Below are 24,534 nucleotides of genomic sequence, written 5' to 3' on the forward strand. Positions count from 1 at the left end.
AGGTTCACAGACTTGTGATTTATGTCATGTCATGCCATATGCCACTTCCTTGGACCACTGACCACTGCAGACCAGGGACACAAGAGCCACAGTTTTGAAATTGCTCTGACCCAGTCATATAGCCATCACAGTTGTCAAACTCACTGAAATCCTTACGCTTGCCCATTTTTTCTGCTTCTAACACATCATCTTTTAGAACAAACTGTCCACGTCCCTAAACTTTTCTGCCGCCGATGTTTTGCCCCTTTTGATGTATACCGTCCTGTTTTTACCTCCTATGAGTTTCTCCAGATGTCAGCTATTGATTTTTAATTTTTATTGTATGTATATATATATATATTTGTTTTTTTAAATATATCCCACCAGTGTTATCGTGTATAAATTACAATGATTATAATGATATAATAATATATAGATTATGTGTTCATCAGTGTTACACATATATTTCTATATTGTTCTTTTTTAAACTTAACTTCACGTGATTTAATTATGTAAAGTTCATATGTAAAAACTAATTTATATATAACATTTAACTTCCTATAAGAAGTTAAGAGGAGAAAGAAAGATATTAAGTCAAAACAAAACTAGAAAACTAGTTTCACAGAGCTGGTGTCCTATAAAAACATGAATGTTCCCTAACTATTTCTACCTCTAATCCCTCCCTCTGTTCTTTTTTCTCCTATTCTCTGAGGTAATTGTTAGAACTTCCTTAGTTTCTGTATTTTTTCCAGACCATGGTCTGTGCTCTATCCTCTCTTGCTGCAGTTCTGCAATGTGAGTAAACATCAGGGACCAACAAACATCTCCCCTCCGGTGGAATATTGATTCTTTATTGTGGTGTGGCAGTGAAGAGCACATACCGTGACCGTCTCACTTCACTCCACAAAATAGGTCTGTGAGGAGGCCACTAGGAGACTAGCTGCAGCTGGATCAGCAGGTTAATTTGGAAGCTCCTTGCTGCCTGTTTTAGAGTCTGAAAGTATCTCTCCTCTGAGGGTTTGTTTGATACAGCAAGACATGGTTTCTCTGTGTCGAATGAAAATGTAAATCTACAGGTCAAAAATTTAGGGTGATATAGCAATTTCCTGTTCTGTATATGAAGTTGACTTGTCCCATTTTGATTATTCACATACACAGAATAATGTGTCCTCAGCGTTCTCAACAAGAAATGTCTGATCAACTCCTCCACTCTAGGTTTTCTGGACTGCTATTTGAGTTAAAAAAAAAAAAAAAAGTGGGCTATTTTGGCCTTATTTGACAGTGAAGGTAGACAGGAAAGCGGGAAGGAGAAATGGGGGAAGACACGCAGCAAATGGCAACAGGTCAGGACTCAAACCTGCACCAGCTGCACAGCACAGCCAATGGTCACCGAGGTTGCTGTTTTTATAACATATATATAAAATATAAATGTACGGTTAACAAGCAGAAAGAAATAGTGAAGTTGTTTTTTTTTGTTTGCTTCTTTTGTTTTTATTAAGATGTCAAATTACAGTTATTTACTTGCATCCCTGAACAGAAAAATTAGTCTTAGGGGTTTTTGACATATTTGAAGTTTGTCTAAAATATTTGTATTTTCTTGTTTTTAATGACAGATGGTCTAATAAGTACTTTAACTATTTAATTTTCCACTACAGTGTGCAGTATAACCTTTTGCACTGGTTTGATAGCTTTAATATGCAATGTGTTGCCTTAATAATCTTTTATATTTGCTACATTCTTCAGGTGACTGCAGTGGTGTCACTTTGCATTGAAAACTGATGGGGACAACAGTGGCATTTTTCAGTATCAGGACTACGGTGCAGCTGCAGCACAGTGACAACAGAACAATGCCAATATTGCATGTACAGCAAAACAACACCAGTGTAGCAGTGCAGGAGGGCATAAAAATATCTAGTGTCACTGCCCTAAACTATGACAAATGGTTTATGATTTATGGTTGCTAAAATTAATAAATCACCTTTACTTTTAACTGTTAAGTTAAACTGCCTTCTTGATTTTATTAATTTCATATCATAGAGAACCAGAGTTCACAAGAGCATTAAGTTCAGCCTCCAGTAATTCAATGCAAGTGTACAATTTAAATATCAATATGAAAAAATATTGTAATCTCTTACATCTTTTTTTTCTACACTGGTTTCTGTGGGCTTATTTAGCTTAGCTGGTTTGGTAATTATGTATTTAAGATGCTCTGCTAATAAAAAAAAAAAATGGTAGCAAAAAGTTGTAGTGGGGTTCACATTACATTGTTACATTACATGCCTCAGTGCCTCAGTTAAGTTTGCTTAATGCAGAAACCATTCCACTGATCTGGCAAGATAAAGAAGCTATGTGATTTAAAACTGTGAATGTATGCATAGGCAAAATTAAGGGAAAGAAACAGTAGTGGAAATGTCAGAGCAATAAACAATTGCAGGAGTTGATGGGGATTGATGGGCTGCTAACGCCTTGTTTTTGGCTTCGCTGGGACACCTTGCTCCTTGAGGCCCTTATGTAATCCTGGCACTGCTTCAGCCCCTGCCTCTGTGAATTCCTGCTGTGTTACTGCATAGCCCATGGTTACCACTCAGAGTGTAGGTCAAACATATCAGTGTGCAGCCACTGGGAACATCTATATCCCCTGAATTCTCTCCCCTCCAGTCTATTACTAGCTGTCATGCTCTCTAAGTGTTGCCGTGGAATTGAATCTGGGTCTCCATCATACACATTGTTATGAGAACATCATGTTTTGGCCTACGTCACATCACTAATGTCATATGTTTTAAATCAAAGATATGGATGGATAGGTGCTATTCGTGGTTAATAGAAACAGATCCTTTAATGGGTTCTTTAATGAGACAAAGCAGGCTACACCAAGAATAAAGCTTGTGTTTTTTGTTTGTTTTGTTTTGTTTTTTGTTTTTTGTTTGTTTTTTGTTATAACAACTGCACACTTACATACATTTTTACAGTCATGGACTCCTTTTGTATAACACCACACAAATCTATATACTCAATGGCTTTTTAGAGTTTTACTTGAAAAATCTTATTCTGTATATGTGAGTGTGTAAATTACTGGGAGGGGGGAGGGGGGCGGGGGCCTTGAGGTTCTGTTCACTTTCCAGGACTACCCTTCTCTCACCCCTCCAAGTCAACCTTTGACCTATGACCTTTCAAAGGAAGAGGAATTCACAACAAAGTTTAAAGTTCCTAAATGATGTTCTCATAGTACATCGACATAGGGCCTTTGCTTTTGTAGAACATGCTTTTCTCATCTTTAAAGTACTACATTTTTTATGGGGTTTTTTCACATACAAAACAAAAAAAAAAAAGTCAATTATATACATCTTCCAGTTCCCTCGCATCACAGTCTTTCCAATAGTAGCAATGATCGCATTTGATGGAGTTTTTCGGGCCAAGATGTTGACCTCCAGTTCAGTTAAACCATCTGTTTTCTTTATCCTTGGTTTCTATATTTATTCTAATCATGCAGTTCAAAAGAAGGAAAAAAATGATAATGAACAATAATATTTAGAAATCCTTTGAAGCAATTGGTCAGTTCAGCGTCAAAGCACAGTGGTCCATCTGAGCATGTCTCTTTGTTGTGTCAGTTTTGGAGATAATTCTCATTGTGTACCATGAACACACAATCTGGCAGTTTACAGATGGAACTGAGGGGATGTGAAGTGGGGTAGCAGTGGGGTAGCAGTGGGTTTACAGCTGGTTGATTGAGTCAGGGATCACAGTTTGAATTTCTTCTTCATACTGGCCGGTCCACAGCATATTGACAGGGGCTCAAGTTGGACACAGGGTTCTGCACTGTTGGATAAGCGAAGTTGGTGTGCTGCTTGGCCTTGAGCCGCAGGCTGGCCAGGCTGGAGTTACAGGTGTCTCTGTACATGTAGGGACTGGCTGTGGTGGCGTAGGGGCAGGTGGCTGCAGTTACTGCGACTGAGTTGAGTGCTGAGGGGCTGTTGAGGTTGTTGAGGTTGCCCAGATTGTTGAGCCCTGTAGTGGGAACTCCAGCTACCGCCGAGGGCACCATGCTAGAAGCCATGTTCATGGAGGGGATGGAACTGGGTGGGGAGAACATGGGCTGAGATGACAGGGGGCTTACATTCATTGAGTTAAAGAATGGGAAGCTCTTGGCAGAGAGTGGGCTGCTTGCTGCTAGGCTCTTGGTGGCCCAGTTGTTGTAGGAGTAGCCCGTATACATGTCATCATAGGGCTGCATGAGTCCATTGAACTGGGCACCAAAGCCATTTTTGCACAACTCTGCCTGCTGGTTCCTCTCCCGCTTTCTCCACTTGGCACGTCGGTTCTTGAACCATACCTAGGGAAGACAAAAATAGAGCATAATTTTATGCTGCACTATGGGTTGTACTTTCTTGCACCTCAGAAATTCACTGAATACAATGTCACCATTGCACACAAGTACTCTCTGTTTGTCTATTCTGTTTACATTCAGCGCAAAAAAGAAGGCCAATTCCTTGTATGTGTACCAATAAAGCTGATTCTGATTCTGAATCCAAAATTGTATTTATATGGCAGTTCTCTCACCTTGAGCGTGTATGAATAGGTGATTAGAGGTAAAAAAAAATAAATAAATTGTTTTGTCAACTAAATCAAGACAGTACAATATAACACATAAAATCTTAAACAACAAATGTTTTGAAAGATTGTGAAAAAATTAAAACAGGCCAAAAAGTTCTAACTTTTTTCACAGAGATAGCTCAACATGTTCTTGAATTTTCCTTTTTTTTACCTTCCATTACTGGTGTTGTTTAAACAAGTGGTTCTTGAAAAAAGCTGCAACCCACAATCTACCCGTTCTCAATTAGTGAGTAGTAGCCATCTAAACAACCATTTCATTCTTTCATCATTAATAAACCAAAATAATTCTGGACAGACATTTCATTAAATATAGATATTCTTGACTCATAATTAGGACATACAGAGGTATGTAATTAATTCTCAGCTTTTCCTGTTTCACGTAACTCAACCTGTTGTTATTCTGGATGCTTGTAAATCTGAAGTTTCAAAGGGAACAGAATTTATTCCTGTTCAAACATAGGTCTTTGACTTCCTGACAAGAGCCCAGTAAAATCAGGTTTGGGGCTATAGTTCTGTATGATCTGAATATAATAAGAATTTTGTCTAAGAAATATTTTTCAAGCATTTTTCTTCAAATCCAACATGTAGCTGTTTTCTCAGTGGTTTGTGTTGCACAGCATATTATTCATGTGCATATAATGTATTATTGCTTCACCATTAAAGGCTGCTGACAGACCACAGATAGCAAAATTTAATTTGTTTGAATGTTGACTAATGTCTAACAGCTTCACCTATAATTTCAAGAGCACAGAAAAAAATCAGAAAGGCCAAGAAAGTTATTTTCAAATGACTTTTTCCTTCAAAAACTATCAAGAATCAATAACATCTAAATCTAAGACACATTCTGTCAGAGTATCTTAACCCCTCTCAAATACTTTCCGTAATATTGTGTGCATATGTATCCACAATTTTTGAAACATAGTGATCCCAGAAAGTAAGTTGAAGTGTATTGTCAAACAGTCATATTAGGCAAGGCTTATTAAAACTCATAATTCGCTTATTTGAATTGTGAGATCTCAATGAAAGAAATGTCAGGGAAAGGCAATCTTCATATTTGTCATTTTATGGTCCTATATTTGGAAGAGATAAATCGGATTAAAGTTTTAGTGGAAAATCCAAATTGAGGGTTTTTAGAAATGAAAACTGTGCCAAGTTCCTCTCCAGCTACAGTTCTGGACAAACTTTTATTCAGGGCAGAATGATGGTGTTTGACATAACACTGTCTAAATACTTGCTGTAATATTTGATTCCACCCTGGGCTTTGATTGACATGTAAAATCTATTTCACGTTCCTGTTTCTTTCATTTAAGGAACACTAAATTGCGAGCTACAGTTTTCTCAGCTGAACTGCAGAAAATTGCTCATGTATTTGTGCCATCATGCCTAAATTACTGTAATGCCCAATTTACCAACTGAGATTCTCTTTATCATGCCTTCAAGCTACACAAAATGCCACTGCCAGACTACCAATGTGTACTAAGCACCTTGGCATTGCTCTTATTTTATAGTCTTTACACTGGGTTCCAGTGGATGTTAGAATTTGTTTTAAAATTTTTGTACTTACATATAAAGCTCCAGACTATTTGTTTGAGCTTCTTATTAAACACACTGTTGCTCCTATTTGGGGGGGGGGCACCAGGACTTTCGATCAGTCTCTTGCTCAAACTTTGTTTAGCTGAAAAACAAATCCGTAGGGACTCCTTTAAAAATCAGTTAAAACATTTTTGTTTAACATGGCTTTCTGTTGAGACTGTTGAAAATAACCATTTTTCTAATTATCTGTTTTCTTTTATTCTATTTTGTTCCATGTTTTAGCTTGGTGTTGTAAGCGGATGTTAGATTCAACTCATTGTGCGCACAAGGCATACAACGAAATGATCGTTCCAGATCACTCATCCAGTGATCACTCATCTCTGCAGCCAGAGACCAGCGCTACCGCTACCGTGGTTTAAGTGTCTTGTCCAAGGACACAACGCAGCGCAGGCTGCAAGGCAAACGCCTACCCACTGCGCCACTGCCACAGCTCTCAACTGTACAAGTTTCTATGATATTTTATTGTAATTATTGCTAGCTTTTGATTGCACAGTGCTTTGTGACTACATGTCTGTGCAAAGTGCTTTATAAATAAACTTTACCTACTTTCTAGAAGCTTCCTGGTCATCTGTTAACAATCATGTATTTGTTTTACAAATCCAATGTTTTATTGCTTTAATCTTCATAAAAATTTTATAGGCTTGTCTTGTGTTGGCACTGAGCTGCCTCTTTGTCCCCTTGGCATACATGCTGGGTATCACCCAATCCTCTGTTATTATAGTAACAGAGATCTGTTGACCATTAGTATGAGTATAAAGCGCATGACTCTGAGTTTTTCATGTCACTCAGTGACAGCAGGGGAAACCCCGCTCCAAAGGGCAGAAGCAGCCATTCTTGAAGGTTTCTGGAAGAGGCCGAATGTCAAGTTTATTCAAAAGCTTTTCTGCAACCACTTTTCTACAGATTCTGTGAAACTGTCAAATAACTACAACAAAATAAAATCCAAATGCTTCCTCCAAAAATGCAGTGAAATACATTTGATGTGAAGTTGAATCAAACAGACTGATGACAGTATTGAGCCCAGAGTGTATTGCTTGCCTGTGGCTGAAAGAGTACTAAGTCTCCTGTGTTTGACATATTCATCTACCATGACCTACTCAGTGCAGGGACTTGGTATCTCTTTAGTATATCACCTAACTGACTAAAGCCTTTCTGCCAGAAAGCCTTTCTCCCCTGAAGGCAAACATTTTGAAAGAATAACCAAAGGTCGAATGGTAAAGACTGTGTCTTGACCATTAGTTCAACTGCTAGATTACTACAAAGTTTAGACCAGACATACAAAGTTCCCAGAGCATTCCTAAGAATCGGAAGCTGTTTTTTCTACTTGGTGATTGCCTTGTCTTCAAAGAGAGAAAGTGTAGACTTAGGTGACCTCTTGACTTTCTATCAAGCACCACCAGTACGTTAAAAGTTTCACTTATCCAGTAAGTGCACACGATTTGTTGCAGACACTGCTCATTCCCAGGTTATGTACTGTACTTTGGTCATTTTTTTTCTTCCACTATCATTATGTCTAAATCTTTTGGATCAAAAGATCCTGACCAAATCCTCTCCCATCCACTGAAATACACTGAATTGTAATAACTCTTCTCATCTAGCACCATCATTGGGTCTAAATCAGGTTTTATGACAATGTTCCTGTCATCTTCAGCACTTATAAGGTGCTCCTGATCATTAATTTGCCATGAGCCCCTATAGAATTCCTACATACTGGACACTGAATATATATACCTCACAACCAATGGGTTTCTATTAGGTTTGTGCCGAAACAAACCCTGAATTTGCTCTAGTCAATGAAGATTTGATTGTACACTTTTTAGTTATATATAGTTATATATTTAGTTATATATTTTTAGAATATTCTCTTCTCAAGTAGTGAGTGTAAATTATAAAGATCTGACACTGAACAATTCCACAAGAAGAAAAAAAATGTTCTTCAGGGGCACCCCTTTAGTGGGCTCTCACTAATAAATGGCAAATTATAGCTGCTATACATCATGATGTTAACATTTTAAATATGAGTGTATTGGCATGCTGATGTTAGCATTTCGCTTAAAGCACCATTATGCCTGGGTATAATAGTTAGGTCCATAAGGTTTTGGTCAGTGATAGATTTTTTTTTTAATTTTGCCCCTCTATACCACCAAAGTAAATTTTAAATGAAATAATGATTGAAGTGAAGACTTTTAGCTATAATTCAATGTTTTAATAAAAAAGCAAATTTTATACAGTCTCCAATTTTCAGAGGTTCAATCTTTACTGGACATTTGACTGACATAGAGTTTCATGGCCGTGTGGGGCCTGTTTTTCATGACAAATTAACCAGATAAAAGATCTGGATTTGATTTGAAGTACTGAACATGTATTGATCTGTTTGTTTGATCTGTTTGTTTTGGATTCATCTGTTTGGACCTTATATTGATAAGGTCCAAACAGATGTCAACTTACCATATCATTTGTGGTATGCTTTACTTTTTCTTGGTAGAAGCATGCCAAAGGCATATATGGCTGCCAGTGGAACCAGGCCTCTGTTGTTTATTGATGATGTGACTGCTGGCAGAAGTAGCAAGATGAACTCTGAAGTGTACAGGGCATTTTCAGTTTGCAAGCTACTAGCAAAGCTAGCGTGGTTAAATGCGCATGCATAGGGTGGTAACGAAACAGATGGATAATAGTTTATCATCCATCTTCTACTTCTTTTAATGCCGTGCGATCTACCAGTAGGTCGCGATCGACCAGTAGATCGCAATCAACGTATTGGGCACTGCTCTATGCTCAGATTCAGGCAACTGCAACTGTTGCAAAATTGCTTGGGTGACAGTCCACAGTGCAAATGAATAATGCATACTGCAAAAGAAACCCAAGAGATTCTCAAGGTAAAGAAATGGGATATTCTTCAATGGACAACTCAGTTGCTCTCGAAGGAAGAAATGCAGAATTTGGTGATGTCCATGGGTTCTAGACTTAGGCAGTCATTGAGTACAAATGATTTTCATTCAAGAACTAAAACAATCCGTATATTTAAAATAGTGACAGTTTGTCCAATAAATGGAGTGATTCTCACATAACATTTTTCTACTCCAGTTTGACTACTCTACCCAAGCACTGAAAGCACTCAGGTTAAGTTGTCAGAGTCAAAATTAGTTTTAAGCCTCTCAAAATGGGAGACTGCATAAACAAACAGCTGTTTTTCCTAACAGCTAATAAAATAATTAAATGAAAATTGATGAAAGTCTACGCTTCAGTCTCTGGAGCTTGAAAAAAGGGGACCGGACTCCTTTTTGTTTCTTGAAGATATTTCACCTCTTATCTGAAAGGCTTTCTTCAAGCCTTTCAAGCCTAACCTTTTTTCACACTCCAGAGACTACTATGACCTGGATGACTGAGAACCTACAGAGACATCTGCACTTCATTCATACCTTGATTTATTTAAAATCCACAAAATTGCATCCATCCATCCATCCATCCATTCACTTCCGCTTATCCTGGTCAGGGTCGCGGGGGGGCTGGAGCCTATCCCAGCTGTCATAGGGCGAGAGGCAGGGTATACCCTGAACAGGTCGCCAGCCTGTCACAGGGCCAACACAGAGAGACGAACAACCTTTCACACTCACATTCACACCTATGGGCAATTTAGATTAGCCAATTAACCTAACCCCAGTAAGTGCATGTCTTTGGAATGTGGGAGGAAACCGGAGTACCCGGAGGAAACCCACGCAAGCACGGGGAGAACATGCAAACTCCACACAGAGAGAGGGAGAGGCCTGGGCCAAGGTGGAATCGAACCCAGGCCTTCCAGATGGTATTCTATCTGTGAGGCAACAGTGCTAACCACTGCGCCACCGTGCCGCTCCACAAAATTGCAAAAAATAAATAAATAAATAAAAAGTGTCATTGTCCAAATACTAGAGTTAGGTAGGAGTTACAGCTACACTAAAGACCAAATACTTATGGTCCTAACTGTAGCTAGTAGTGATGGAATAGAGCAAAACATGTAAAGCATAAAAACTTTTTTTGTGACATATAGTGAATGTATATTATACTGATACAAAATCAAACGTAATGCAAATAATGCAATTACTTAAAATGTCAGTCCACTTTTTACCCTCAGAGCCTTGCTAAAATATTATCAATACTGTATGTTCCATCAGGTTGCAGTTTTGATGATTGACAATAGCTCCCAGACAAATCACATGACTCAATTTGACAGGTAAAGTATTTGGGAGCTGCAGGAATCTGCCTTCATGTAGGGGTTTAAAAGGCCACTGGTGGATGTTAAGAAGGAGACAATGTGCAGTCTATTGTCCTTTCAAAATAACAACCAAGAGTGTGTGCTATGTGACCTTTCATTCAGCCAACATTAATTTGAGCCATTACTTGTCAGGAAGGCCAGCGATTGTATTGTCATCCATGAGAATGTGTGTCCTCCTGCTCCATATAGCTTACAATAACCAAACCACTGGGTGTGGCCACGTTCTGTTGCACCTTTGACATTAAGTTTAGTGTCCAAACTCCTGCTTTGGTGGAGGGGAATGAAACATTTTACCTAGCTAATTGAATAATAGGTTTCCGTCTACATTTCCCTGTAGTTACATCTATGAGAACAGATTTATATAAGAGCTTTGTCAATTACTAAAAAAAAACATTTCTGAAATATTAAAAATTTTACAGATGTAATCACTGGAAAATGTGATGTTTCTATGTTATAATATTTTTATACATTTTTAATGTGTAAGCAAGTGCAACCATTCTGGCTACGAATAAGCCAAGATCATCATTAAAACACCTCAAAGGCATTTAAACTACAGATATTTGGGCCACCTGCAGATGGTATAAACACAAGTCTCTCACATCACCTTCTAGTTGGTTTCTGGAGGGATACTTATATCTAGCAGAAATTGTTAATTCTATACCAGCTTTACAAATGATTATAAATTAAAAACATTATAAATAGTATTCTAACAGAAAAAAAGGGTCTCATCTCACAGTTTTCCTAAGCAGATGGAGGAATGAGATGAGATATGGTTAAACTCTCCAGATTGCCCAGAGAGTTTTTCTGCTTTGGGATTTTTTGAGAAGTATGATGTCAAAGAGATGGGATATTCCTGATTTGGTCCTTTCAGGCACACAGCTCTTGCTGTGTGCACAGAAGCTCCTCTCACCTGCAGCCAATCAGAAGAAAGTTGGTTTTAAATTCTAAAAGGACAAAAAGGCTAAAAAGGCTCGTTTCAGACAGTGGATGAAGGATCTGTGCCATACACAATAAAGAACAGTATTGTGAAATTAGTATAATTGTAAGTAAGAACATGACATTCCATCCAGAAAGTGAAACTGGAATATTAAACTCAACCAAAATACTGCAAAAACCCTCTACCCCCACCCCCCCCCCCCCCCCCCCCCCAACAAAAAAAAAACAAAAACAGACAGTACAATATGATTTTGTCACAATTATTGTGACATGAATAGCAGCACATTACACAAGAATGCAGGCAGGCATATATGTGATTGGCCCACAGTCTTGCTGGATGCCAAATTGTGACAGAACTTGTGCAACTTATTTGCCTGAGCGCTGAGCTTTGGCCTCCTGCTGTGTAGACAGACTCCATTCAAATAAAGGAGGTCACAAGTTAGAGTCATTGTGCATGCACACTTAAAAGTACCAGGTTTAAATTTGTGAAGCTTGGCTATGACACTAAAGTTCTGGTGTCCTTTGAAACCTTTATTTAGGTCGTACTGGTCAGAGTCATTTGATGAGTTTGTACAAATGGAACACAGGATCATTATAAACAAAGGCAACCTGATGTCACTGCAAGGAAAATATTGGGATGATCAGCTCTGCATGTAACAGTGTTCAGTTGTTATACAGCCTTTTATTCTAACTAAATACTTCACCTAACCGATTAGCCATGACTTAAAAACTGCTGGAACAAAACACTGTCAGGGCTTTCTGATCAGCACTTATGTACCCACCCTGACCCGAGCCTCAGTGAGGTTGGTCCAAACAGCAATCTCCTCTCTGGTGCTCATATCAGGGTAGCGGTTCCTCTGGAAGGTGGCTTCCAGTTCCTGCAGCTGCTGACTGGTGAAGTGAGTTCTCTGCCGCCGCTGTTTCTTCTTCAGAGAGCCATCATCAGCGTTTGCCTCGTCCAGCTGGTTCTGGTGGGATTTTTCTGTGTCTGTAGACACAGAGGAGGATAACAGTTTACATGAGGGCACTGGGAGGAATATCAGTGAGAGAAAGACTGGATAGACTAACAGGAACAAAACAGCTGAGAATGAAGGTTCGTGCTTCACTGTCAAAATGTTTGTTTGGTTTTTAAACTAATGATTATAGTTTTCACACCAAGGTGACATCTTAAATGGCATCTTCTAATCAAGATCATAATGGTATATAAAAACTCTGAAAACTGCTACTTAGAGTGTCATAATATTATGTGTATTTTATTTTTTTTTACCCTAATATGAAGTTAAATCTGATATCGTGACAGCCCTCTAATAATTTAACCTTGAGTTTGGACTTTTTTGGTTTTCCTTTTTTGTCAGTGATAGCAAACAAAATCCTATATTACAGTGTTAGTTTGGGTGTGTTACAGTTTGTATGACAGTAAATTTAAAAGGGTTAGGTTGGTTAAAATAAATAAGAATACAATTTAGTTTGTGAGCATTTACTCCTGAAAGACAGCAAAAGTTGGCTGGAATATTTCCCACAGGATGTACACAATGATTGTGTTCATAAACAACTCTAGGGGTAATACAGTTTCTGTCTTTAGGAAAGAAGTTTAACCTGTTTCAGTGCATCCCTGGATAATTTAAATACCGCCTGAAATGCACAGTATTTATAAGTATTTTGAGAATTTATTTCATCAACATGAACTACTACAAAAATGAGCAAGAGGTTTATCATCACTGGATTTTATATGTACTTGGTTTTATTAAAACCAGTATGTCCATACATACTGGTGTGGCTGACAATGCAAATCAGTTCACTGTCATAACTACACCACACTCAGGATCACATTATCCCATTAGGGACCAAAGGCAGCTGTGGTGAATGCAACATGAATAACATTTTGGTTCTTTTCTAGGAAATCATGTGAAATTTTCATCAGAAAATCAGAATTCGACTGTGGCATCTAAATGGCTTTAGACAGAAACAGAGCTGTGAACACTGAAAAAGTATCCCTTTGTGAAACACCACATTTTTCTGGCATCTTTCATCCTAGATTGCTCTGGCAATATCCAGTCCCAGCTGAAACTGACTGGATAATAATATGAGATCAATCATCATCACCTCCATCCCCGAGTGTGACATCATGTTGCCTGGAGGGAATGTCTGCAAACAGTGCATTACGGTCAGAGATGTGCAGGAGAAGAGAGTGATTGCATTTGGCCCCCAGTGCAGTGTTTAAGGGACCACACATCCATGTTATGTCTGCCAGGGCTCCTCTCTGCCAGATCTGACTCCTGCAATTTGAGGACCTCACAGAAAGAAGTGAAATTAGTTGGCCAGCTAATCCTGTGGATCAGGCTTTTGTGACTGGGGCAGGTTGGGCTCTGTTTGGTGAGGGCTTAGCTCTCTGGGAGCAGTTCGAAATGATCAGCGGGATTTAAAAGGAAGCTCCACAGGGCCACCCGGCAAAACCAATAAGGGCCAGGCTGGGGCTGCTATCCGGCAGTAAACTGACACTGGGTAAGCTGTCACTTAAGGCCAAAGTCTATAACACAATACAGAGGAAAGGGCAGCCCTTTTTAGAGTAACGCACTGACCAACAATAGGAGCAATCGGACTGATAATGTGCCAACATGACAGAGTCATTCCAGGTCAGCTTCTCAGAGGATTTAATCTGGAAAACAACTTTAAGAGGCTTTTAACCAAATCACTTTTCAACAGCTGGAAAACTGCAACGAGCAGGATATATCCACAAAAACAAACATTTAAAAAGCAATGAAGACTGCATACACTACTGAATATAGATTTTATCAAGGTCAGAGTTTTCAAAAGCAGTCTGCCACAGTCAAAGTCGGGTTTTACAGGAGTGGTGCCTTTATTCAGGGAGAAAGATTTCTATAATGGAACACATTCATTCAGCCGTGGATCTGTGCCTGCAGCATAGGCGTCAGCTCTGTGTGGTAAGGTGTGGCAACCTTTTCTTCAGAATAATAGAGTCCAGATTTAAGGCTGTATTTTGTATTCATTATGAAGGAACACAAAAGTGAACATTAAACTTGGAGCAAAATGCATCAATAGTGTTCCCTTAACTATTGTACTGTAAGAGATAGTGGAGAAACATTTTCATAAAAGGTATGTCCCAAATCAGAGAAGTAATTTTGCAATCATATTATTCTTAGAGTCACACCAGAATATGACTGTTTGCTGAAATCTGTTAAGTAAGAACTGATCAAGAAGGGTGATGGTCAGAATTGTTCACCACCCAAATTTTTCAGTGTCAGCAATAACATTTTATGAAAATTGGGGAGCCTTATAATTAATTCCAATTTTCCTGGCCTGACGGTAGACAGCTTTAGACATATAAATATTATACATTAACAATATAATATAGTAATGTTATTGATAATATTAGGAATGGCAGAGGGCAATATTTGATCAATTTTGTATTGGTTAAATGTTTAAAAGTAGCAAAATAAGGAGCTGACAAATTTTACATGGAAGCGTTGTCATATTTTATTACAAAGGATGAGATTTTCTTTAAGTCAAACTTTTAATTTTATTTATTGTTCATAGTTATTTTAGATTTATCTTGTGGAAAATACAATGTCATTAATAAATTGTGTAAAGTAGATTTTGGTTTCCAAATGAATAAAAAATACTGTATTCCTTGGATTTCGGATGGTTTTACGTACAAAATAAAAGAGTTCTTTAATTCGGTAATAGCAATCATAATAATAATACATGTAACTGGTTCAAATGTTTAGGTATAAAAACAGAGCAGGAGAACAAAAAGGGTTTCCATGCAGACAACAACTGCGTCTACCCCCCCCCATCTTTTTTTTTCTTTTAAGTCTGAAGACAACAGGTGCATCCGCAGGAGACACACGAACGCATTCTTACACCATATTTCTCTTTAAAATAGCTTGTGTTTGACAGTTTGTTAGTACTAGAGTTCTCATCACAGAGTTTAGCCATTAGATTGGGTTTCGCACACATAAACACACACTGATACGGACTGGCAGATGGATGGCTGGGTAAAGATGGAGAAGTTAGAGACAGTTCGAAAAATCCGCCAAGATTCTTTGTAATTTACTCATGTGACATAATAACAGTTCGTGTCACAGAAAAACGGATATGATCGTAGTCTGATTCTCACGCCGTATAAACAGCCGGCGCTCGAGATCGGTGGACTGATGTGCGTATATAACAGTCACGTGACTCAAGTATAAGAAACGTGTGACACCTTCAGCAATTTAATCAAAGCGAAATCTGTTCCCAGATCACAGCGAGGCCTCCTTACTTTGTAAACTGAATTTCCGTTCTCTCGGTGTCGGCTCCAGCATTTGCTCTGTTTGCGGAACGCTTCACTGTGAGTCGTTATTCGTTAGTTTCGATTTTTGCTCATTAAATGCGAATATCTGCGACAAACGGGATGGTCGGAACTTGGACTTTTTTCGCTTTTAAAGTGCGCTCAATCATCAGCGCCGCCGCGTTTACACTGATGAGGAATATTTCGTTGTTTGGCAGTTCATTTTCATATTCAAAGTCGGATTGGGTTGTATTTGATTAGAGGCCATCATCAGCCTGTGTCCAGGCCCGTAGAGGCTGCCGCGACACAAATCACCCGCAAATTAAAAAGGCTTTCCGGATCAGAGAGTCTCTCCGTGTAATTTCTCTCACAGCGAAATACTGGGGGCCTTCTTTTTTTAATTAATTGGCTGTGATTAGATTGTGCTTGAGGTAAATAGTGAGGACACAGCAAGCTGCCCAGGACTTTAAAGCAGATAACGCCTGGTTTATTCTGCATCCATAATTGAAGCCTTTACAGGAATATGTAGGCTTCTTGATATTATCATCAGTAGTAGCAGCAGCAGTAGGCTATAAAAGATTTGTCGCAAATTTATGCACGCCTGCAAGTTATCCAGTGGTGCATCGCGCAGTCTGTGACACCCATATATCCATATATCACAGGCAGACAAATAATTCATGGTGTTTCTCGGCGTTCACTGACCGCTGTGGTCCTGGCCTTTACATCCCTGGTCGTGCTGCGGGGTCCCAGAGTCGGAGAGCGACAGCGCCGGGCTGCGGGCATCACTGTCCGTCAGAAGGTTAAAATCCATAACCAGGCTCTGCGCACAAACACACACACACACACACACACACACACACACACACACACACACACACACACACACACACACACACACACACACGTGTCAGAACACTTATGAACGCTTGCAGTCAGTATAAAGAATAAAATAGCGGCCTAAAGGTCAATGAGCACAATTCATTCATCTGATAAATCTACAATTTTGCTTGTAGAATATAGTATATAAATATTTTTTTAAATATTTTATTTACATGATCATTTTGAGTCGTGTAATCAAGAATACTATAATAATGATATTACAGTATTTTTGTAATCAAGAATACTGTAATATCATTACTTGCTTTGCTGATTTCAGAGGACTACTGTGCTGTAATATTCTGCAGGAACAGTGGGTGAATCAGTTTAAACAATGGGCTGCAAAAAAAGATTTATCAATATCCAACACAGCCAGGCATTTTTACAGAACAAGTCTCCATCTATTCATTTCCCAGTATAATTTTTGCTTGCTGACAATATGTTGTGTCTTACTAAAGAGCTCACGTCCAGCTGCTATAATCCACTTCAGGAGTTCATAAATATGTTGATGCTTTTTATATATATATATATATATATATATATATATATATATATATATATATATATATATATATATATATATATATATATATATATATATATAGAGTGAGAGAGAGAGAGACCCTTAGGTATTACAACTAATTTTAAATAAATTAATAAAAATCTAAAAGGAAAAGGACAGACAGAAAATATGAGACATTTTTTATTATACTGCAAAATACAAAAAAATCATTATCCAGCAAATTCATTTTAGGTGCATCAAATCAACTTCACGGTAATTTCTTACACAAAAGCATTTTTGTGTCTGATGATCATCTGACCTTTCTGTGTCACCCTTTGCCTCCTGAGCCTTCTTACTGATTTCCTTTTCTGTCTGGGGAAAGTATCTGTTTATCTAAATCAATAAAAACACTATTTGATATGGGTTTGTATGTATTTGTTTAATTTGTCAGCACATGCTCTTTCTATTTTCTCTTTGCAGGGTGGCTGTGCGTAGCTCAGGTGGTAGAGCAGGTCACCTACTAATTGGAAGGTTGGAGGTTGGAGGAGTCTGCATGCCAAAGTATCCTTGGGCAAGATACTCTGAGTTGCTCTCTGTTTGGATATAGAAAGGACTTAAGTGGAGAAAGAAGTGAATGAGGCAGGTTGTGGTTACAATTTTAATCTCTTATATAGGAGTCAGACCTGCCTTGAATTGGCTCTATTTTGGGACACAGGGACAGCAATAGCAGTCTAGCTATAAAATACACGATGACATTTCCAAGACAAACTCAAGCCAATGAGGTCAAAGTGCTGGTCAAAGGAACCCCAAAATAGCCCCTTGTTCATTTATCTGAGAGCAGTTAAAACTGAAAATGTCTGGGAAAGCAAATGCATTCATGCTGAGAGACCTACAGGATGATTTATGGCAGCTTTGAGGTGAAAATCTAACAGGATTTTGTTTGATCACAAAATGCTGATTCAAGGATGAAGCCTGAAAAAACAAAGCCCCCAAAAACAAAAAAACAAAAAGACAAAAAAACAACTGTCCTTCAGTGGTTAAATCAGTACAGGCTTAATGTCATGTTAATGTCAGCTGCAAAGTGCTAAACTCAATAAAATCAAAGATACAAAAGGGGAATTCAATTCAAAAGCCCACCCTAAACTCAACATGCTGCTACTGTTTGCTTGTCCTTTTGATTTACTTTCCATTTTCCAGTACATCAGTGAGTAACACTCTAACTTTTCAGGTCCAAGGCAAGTCTGCTGTCAGCTACAATGAATCCATGTCATCAAAGGTTTAAGAAGATGATATGCCTGCTCCCCGTTTGATGTTGCCAGTGTCTGTGTGTAGTCAGCGTTGTGGTTACAAGCTTTATACTTAGAAGCAGCACATTTAGATTTCCATGGGAAGGGGTATTTGTCACCCCCCAGCTCTCCTCACCACCTCCAGCATGAATGTGTTTCCCTGTGCTCTGTTTGCCACCATGCCAGGCCTTTGAGTGCCAGTCACATGTGATTTCTGCTGGACTTAAATCTGAGGCCTCAGGACTGAGGAATGGCATCAAACACCTCCCATACACACACTCCCACTACTCCCACCACATTGTGTGACGTAGACCACACTCACTACCACCATATGAAGTTGGTGAAATGAGATTGTTTCCCCCAATGTTATCTGAACATCAACATACTTTTATAATCTGCCGCTCTGCAGAAAGGTGACAAGTTAAAGGGAAAAGTTGAATCCTGGACCTCTGCAATGAAGTGATGTGCAGGTTCTGTTATGCTGTGGTGGTGGTGGTGGGTGGGGGGGGGGGGCATTCACTGGCATGGTTTGGTTCCATTTGACCCCTTAAAGCAGTGGTTCTCAAACTGTGGGGGTAGGGTCCACTGAGTAACACTAAGTTACATGAATATAGTTACTCCTCGTTTGGGTTGAAGAAAAAAAAAAAAAGGTTCATTACAAGTCAATATAAAGTTCTTCTGACTGATCGCCAGTGCTGTCCTGATTGAAGCAGTCTCTTCCAGGGTGACCGTGCTTCCATCTATAGAGCATGAGGGCTCACCTAATGCTTGATGCAGATGAAAAATGATCTGAACGTTATGGTCATTACAGTCGCCTATGAGCGATTTTAGACCACCGTGGAAGACAATGCTCTCTACTGTACCATTATCACAACGAGGGAAAATTTCAACAATTCCCAATTGTTGAATCAATACCAAGGAGCACTGAAGCAATGTGAGTGTATGTGGTGGCACAACACCTAATAATGATTTTCTTTTAATTTGTCATCAATCTATACTTCCACAGCGCCTCTCTCTAGTCTTGAAATATGGGCAGTAGCCCCCATGATCACATGTATTTTATTGTTTGTTTGTTTGCTTTTGTTTTAATTCTATTGTTATAATCTATTTCCCTTGGCAGAAGTACCCTCACGAGTGTATGCAAATACAGAACTCTTTGTAGCTGCATGCAAAATACGAAAGACTCAGACAAAGAGGAAATAAAGTCAGAAGATTTAGAAGGTCAACTTAATAAAAAAAAATATATTTTAAAAGAATAATTTTAGAATCACAGAAGGAACAGATTTTTAAAGAATCACACAATGCTAAAATCAATGTAACAACTGCATCCACTAAAGATAAAATTCATCCAAGAAATGCTGCTCAGCACAACAAAACACAGAAAAATGAACAACTGCATCCCATTAGAGTTTTCCTTTAAACTCTTCCTGACCCTCACTTAACATTGTGTCAGCTGATGTGACAAAGTAACATAATGCTGCACAGAGGCTAACCTGCATATTCTGATTAAAGGTTTAGCACCTTATTATAGCTGAATATCTGTGACATCTGATAGCTGAATCAACATTTCTTCCATCAAATACAACTGCCATTCAATTCTGTTTTTCTACCTAACAATTCCTCAGCCTTTAAAAAGCACATTAATGTCATCACCAACAACATTTTGGAGACTTGAAGAAAAAAGACTTGCATCTGTTTTTTTTATTGAGCATCCATGAGAATGATTTTAGCATTTCACAAAAGATTAGAGGACGAGAAAATGGGTATTGCACAGAGGCTATCGATGAATCAAAGATCCAACAGTGGGGATAAGGTCAAGTCTCCCAGTGGAGAGACTTGACCTCAGTAAGCACCCTAGTGCTATATTGTGGCTTTGGATTTATAAGATCATGATACAGATTGTTGGTTAAAGTTGACTTGTGGGTCAGAAAGATTAGCTTCCTTCCTTTTCATAACCACACAAATATTGTTACATTTCTCCCCACCTTTTGGTTTAGTAGAATTACTTAGTAACAGTAAACATCCACTTTTGGGTTCAAGGAACGTGTGACCACCACACACACACACACACACACACACACACACACACACACACACACACACACACACACACACACACACACACACACACACACACACACACACACACACCAGCCCCATCTGTAAGCTTTACTGTAAAAGTTAGAACAAAGAGACTTGATCTTCTATCGATCTTGCTCTGTGTCTGAGCATTTCAAACACCCCCGATGTAACATGTCAGGAAGCCTTACCTAACCAAGATGTGATCTGTGCAGGCTGGTCTGCTAACATAACCAGCCATCACATTATTACCTTTGATATTGTTTTTTTAGTAAGGCTGTTTCCTTTTGAATGAGCTAAAACTGGTTCTCCTTGTAAACCAAGCAACAGATCACAAATGTCCAACAAAAAAAGCAACAAGAGATGAATTCAACACATAATCAGCTTATGTGATAATTAACTCTTTCAGTTTGAAAAGCAGACCATCAAATGGATGTTTACCTTTGCGCTGGATGGTTGTTGAGCCGCTTCTCTGTTTAAAAATGAATAACCCTTTACAAATGGCCGTTCAATCGACAGAGCAGCAGCTGCCCTTTTGTGAGGGCACAGCCCAGGTTTAGAATCAGCAAGGTCCAGTATTTTTGGTCAGAAATGACTGTGAACAAGTTCTGGGCACTACATCCACCGTGGCAGTGATGGATGGACAGAGGGCCTGGTGTCAATGTGGTGCTGAGAGGCCTGAGAAGCGGCTGGCTTGGCATTGAGGGGTGAGGGTGAGTGCGGGTGATGCAAGCCAGTCATTTTGTCCAAAATAAGGTGTCATAACCCCACCCACCAGCACACACAAACACACACACACACACACACACTTTCTCATGAAGGGCTCAACATGATTATATTTCTAAAAGAAGGCCCCTTCTCCCCCCGTGCTTAGTTTGGCCAACAAACTATCACTGAGCTAACAAGCAGACTGGGGCCTCAGGGCTGACAGCGTGACTGATCACTGGCTGTCTGGATGCTGAATTATACCCCCTATGACTGAACTACTGAGTGAAACTTAAGAATATCAGAAATGAGCCTGAGCCCATTTCACAGCACCCTGATTCTTCACTTGAGGCTGGCACTGCTATCTCTGCTTTGAAATAAAGTCTAAAGCACCAGGGTAACTTTTGATTTATTTTATTTTTATTTTGGCGGGGGAGGGGGGGGGGGGGTCCTGTTAGGAAATGAACGCAAATCAACAGCAGCATAAGAGTTTGCATAAGCAGAAGCACTTTGCATGAGCAGTGGCCTGGTGACATCGAGCTCATTAACATATATATATATCTGGTGATGATCATACTAAAAAAGAAAAAACAAAATGGAGGCAGAAATCCTCTCATTTTTCGGGAGATCTGGCGGTCCATCTGGCGGTGCGCGCGGCAGCGAGCTTGTATTTCCACGGACAGCAGGCATTAGCCCGGGAATTATTCATAAACGCGTTGAGAATTAATTCCCGGGATTAAGAGTTGATTAAGATGTGTGTCACTTTGCTGTCTGAGAACTTATTAAGGGCCTCCTCCTCCTAAGAGGCGGCAGATGGAATTTCGGTCCAATGTTTGTAGATGTTAATTTCTGCCCTCCTATAACAGCCATTTGCATATGATTGAGGGAGTGAGGCCGAGGCAGTCCTGCAGCAGAATCACTGAGAAATAATTGGCTGGGTGAATCAACAGAAGTCCTCAACAGTGATTAGTACAGAGCGTTTCCACATCAAGAATTTATTAGGCTTGATCAAAAATGCATTTCACTGATTCACTCAGTCTATGAAGCAACTTTTGTCATTTAGAGAAAATCGCTTAATTGCCATAAATTAGCACACCCAAAGGGGATATTCTGAGAATAATATCGATGATTTTATTGACAAACACACCTTTACATCTGGGCGATGATCTTGTAAAAGTATGAATCAATTTTAATGAAAGTTTGCCTTTTGTAACCAGTGGTTTGGAAAGTATACATATACATGGCTGAATAAATCTCACAGTTCTGTGAGGGACGTAAAAGAATAATTTTATGTTCGGTCTGCTTGATCACCATCTCATCGCACAACTATGCGAATTAAAGTCAAATCAAAGCTCCCGGTCACTGCCACAGTCAGTAAATTAATTTAAGTTTTTGACATGTTTTGCAATAAAAATGTTGTTGTATTAATTGCTAAATGAATTGCAATGTGCTGCAGTGTTACAATCCTGGCCTCTCAGCGCAGCAGCCCGGCCCTCGGTTGGGTGTAAAATATTTACATTGCGCCCTGAGGCCAAACGTGAACTTCGATTAAACAAATTTAGGCATATTTTCATATGTCCTGACGTGAAAACAGATGCAAAAGAGGCTATAAAGTTCATGCCTGCAGGGGCAAATCAAATTTGGTCAGATAAAAGAACGTCTGCCTCGTTATTCATGTTCATTTATTATTATTATTATTATTATTATTATTATTATTATTATTATTATTATTATTATTATTATTATTATTATTATTATTATAACAAAAAATGAGCAGTGCAAGCTTAAAAATCGAATTCCAATTTGAATTCATATATATATATATATATATATATATATATATATATATATATATATATATATATATATATATATATATATATATATGATGTCCCAGATATAAGGTAAACGCACCCCTTACAACTCCGACAGGGATTTTCTCTATTTACTCTATTTTTGTTTTTCTGTTTTCTTCTTTTAGTTAGAAGGTTTCATGGGAAACGATCTAAAAAAAATAATACTGAGCTAAATAACAATTATTATTATTAAGATTATTATTATTATTATTATTATTATTATTATTATTATTATTATTATTATAGTTTAGATTTCCTTGGAGCTTGTCTCTCGGGTGTCTGCTCATATGGTTGTAGCAATAATAAAGAGTGAGGCTGGACTCGTATGTGATTGTGCGCGCGCATGTATGTGTGACCAGCTCTCTTTTCTGTCCGTGGTTTCCTGTGGTTCCCTCAGCCACCTGCCGCCTATCAATTTCCTTCACATTCCCAAATATTTTCACCTCTCAAATATTTTCACAGTGTCATCGCTTGAAAATGTTTCAGAAACCACATCAGTTCGTGATGGTCATTCGGTCTTCCACAGGAGAGGGAAAAAATAGGCCCGCTCCACTGCAGTGCTTGGACTGTCTCAACCAGCAGGCCTCGTACGGACGGAGAACATCGCGCCACGGGACGGCTTGGATAAGTGCTGCTAAGACCAGTACACTATAACACAGGTTAATTGATTAAGAATTGTTGGATTTACCCGAACGACCGTTGCACCGGTCGTGTAATGCGCTTAAATATAAGAAAAAAATTATACACAAATATATATATATTTGTCTGCCTGTATTAAGTTGGTCCATCTAAAACTTTCGATATTTTTATTTTTTTAATCACCTTGTTCTAATGGGAACATATCAAATACTTTTAATTAGGATCATAATCTGCTCATAAGGAGTGCAAACTCCTTATTAATGCTTTCTTCTTTGCGTTCGAAGCGATATCCAGAGTTTATTCTTGCTACTTTGTCCAAGAACAAGCGCTGTGGGTTACCGTGGGAAATTGCAAATCGTACTATACAAGACAATTAACGAAGCATCTCCTTAACACTTTGATTATCTTGCCAACTTTTATGCACAGAAAAAAAAAAAATCCATTTAGATTCCAAAAAGCAGCAAGAAAAGCAGATAATTAAAAAGACACGAGAAAATTACAGAAAGGGGAGCGGGGGAAGTTTGGCAGTTTCACTTACATGGAATCCCGGTCTAGTTAAATTAATCCGTGCAAAGAGCTTTGATGCAGGCTAATGGGTGTCCTGGCCTCAGGTTTGCTGGTGACATGGGAAAAAAAACTTCCCCTGCTGCGTCAAAACCTCAAAAAAGGCGTCTGGCGGTCACTTTCTGTCTTCCTCCTCCTCTTCTTCTTTCCTCTGTACTGTCAGACATGAAGACTGGAGGAGTGAGGCTTGATCCCCACACAGAGTATAGGGAAGGAGGGGAGGGGTTGATCTGGTGCTAAATATTGTGTGCGACAGGTTTACTGTAGAGACACCCCCCCCACACACACACACAGACACACACACAAATACATACCCCCCTCCCCCTCTCTTTGCGAGCACACGGACCCACACACGCATTCATGCA

At 38.9% G+C, this 24,534-nt stretch overlaps 1 protein-coding gene across 1 annotated transcript; it reads right to left on the reverse strand.

The window, feature by feature from the left end:
- Positions 1-2,917: 2,917 nt before the first annotated feature.
- On the reverse strand, positions 2,918-24,326 carry pitx3 (paired-like homeodomain 3). The gene is made up of 4 exons (XM_030725237.1): positions 24,144-24,326; positions 16,365-16,482; positions 12,154-12,359; positions 2,918-4,309 (listed from the first exon to the last, which is right to left on the reverse strand). Exons 2-4 carry the CDS (start codon positions 16,471-16,473, stop codon positions 3,737-3,739), a joined length of 888 nt encoding a protein of 295 aa, XP_030581097.1. The 5' UTR covers positions 16,474-16,482; positions 24,144-24,326; the 3' UTR covers positions 2,918-3,736.
- Positions 24,327-24,534: the final 208 nt, after the last annotated feature.

This window comes from Archocentrus centrarchus, unplaced genomic scaffold (genome assembly GCF_007364275.1).
Source record: "Archocentrus centrarchus isolate MPI-CPG fArcCen1 unplaced genomic scaffold, fArcCen1 scaffold_50_ctg1, whole genome shotgun sequence".
Taxonomy (NCBI): Eukaryota; Metazoa; Chordata; class Actinopteri; order Cichliformes; family Cichlidae; genus Archocentrus; species Archocentrus centrarchus.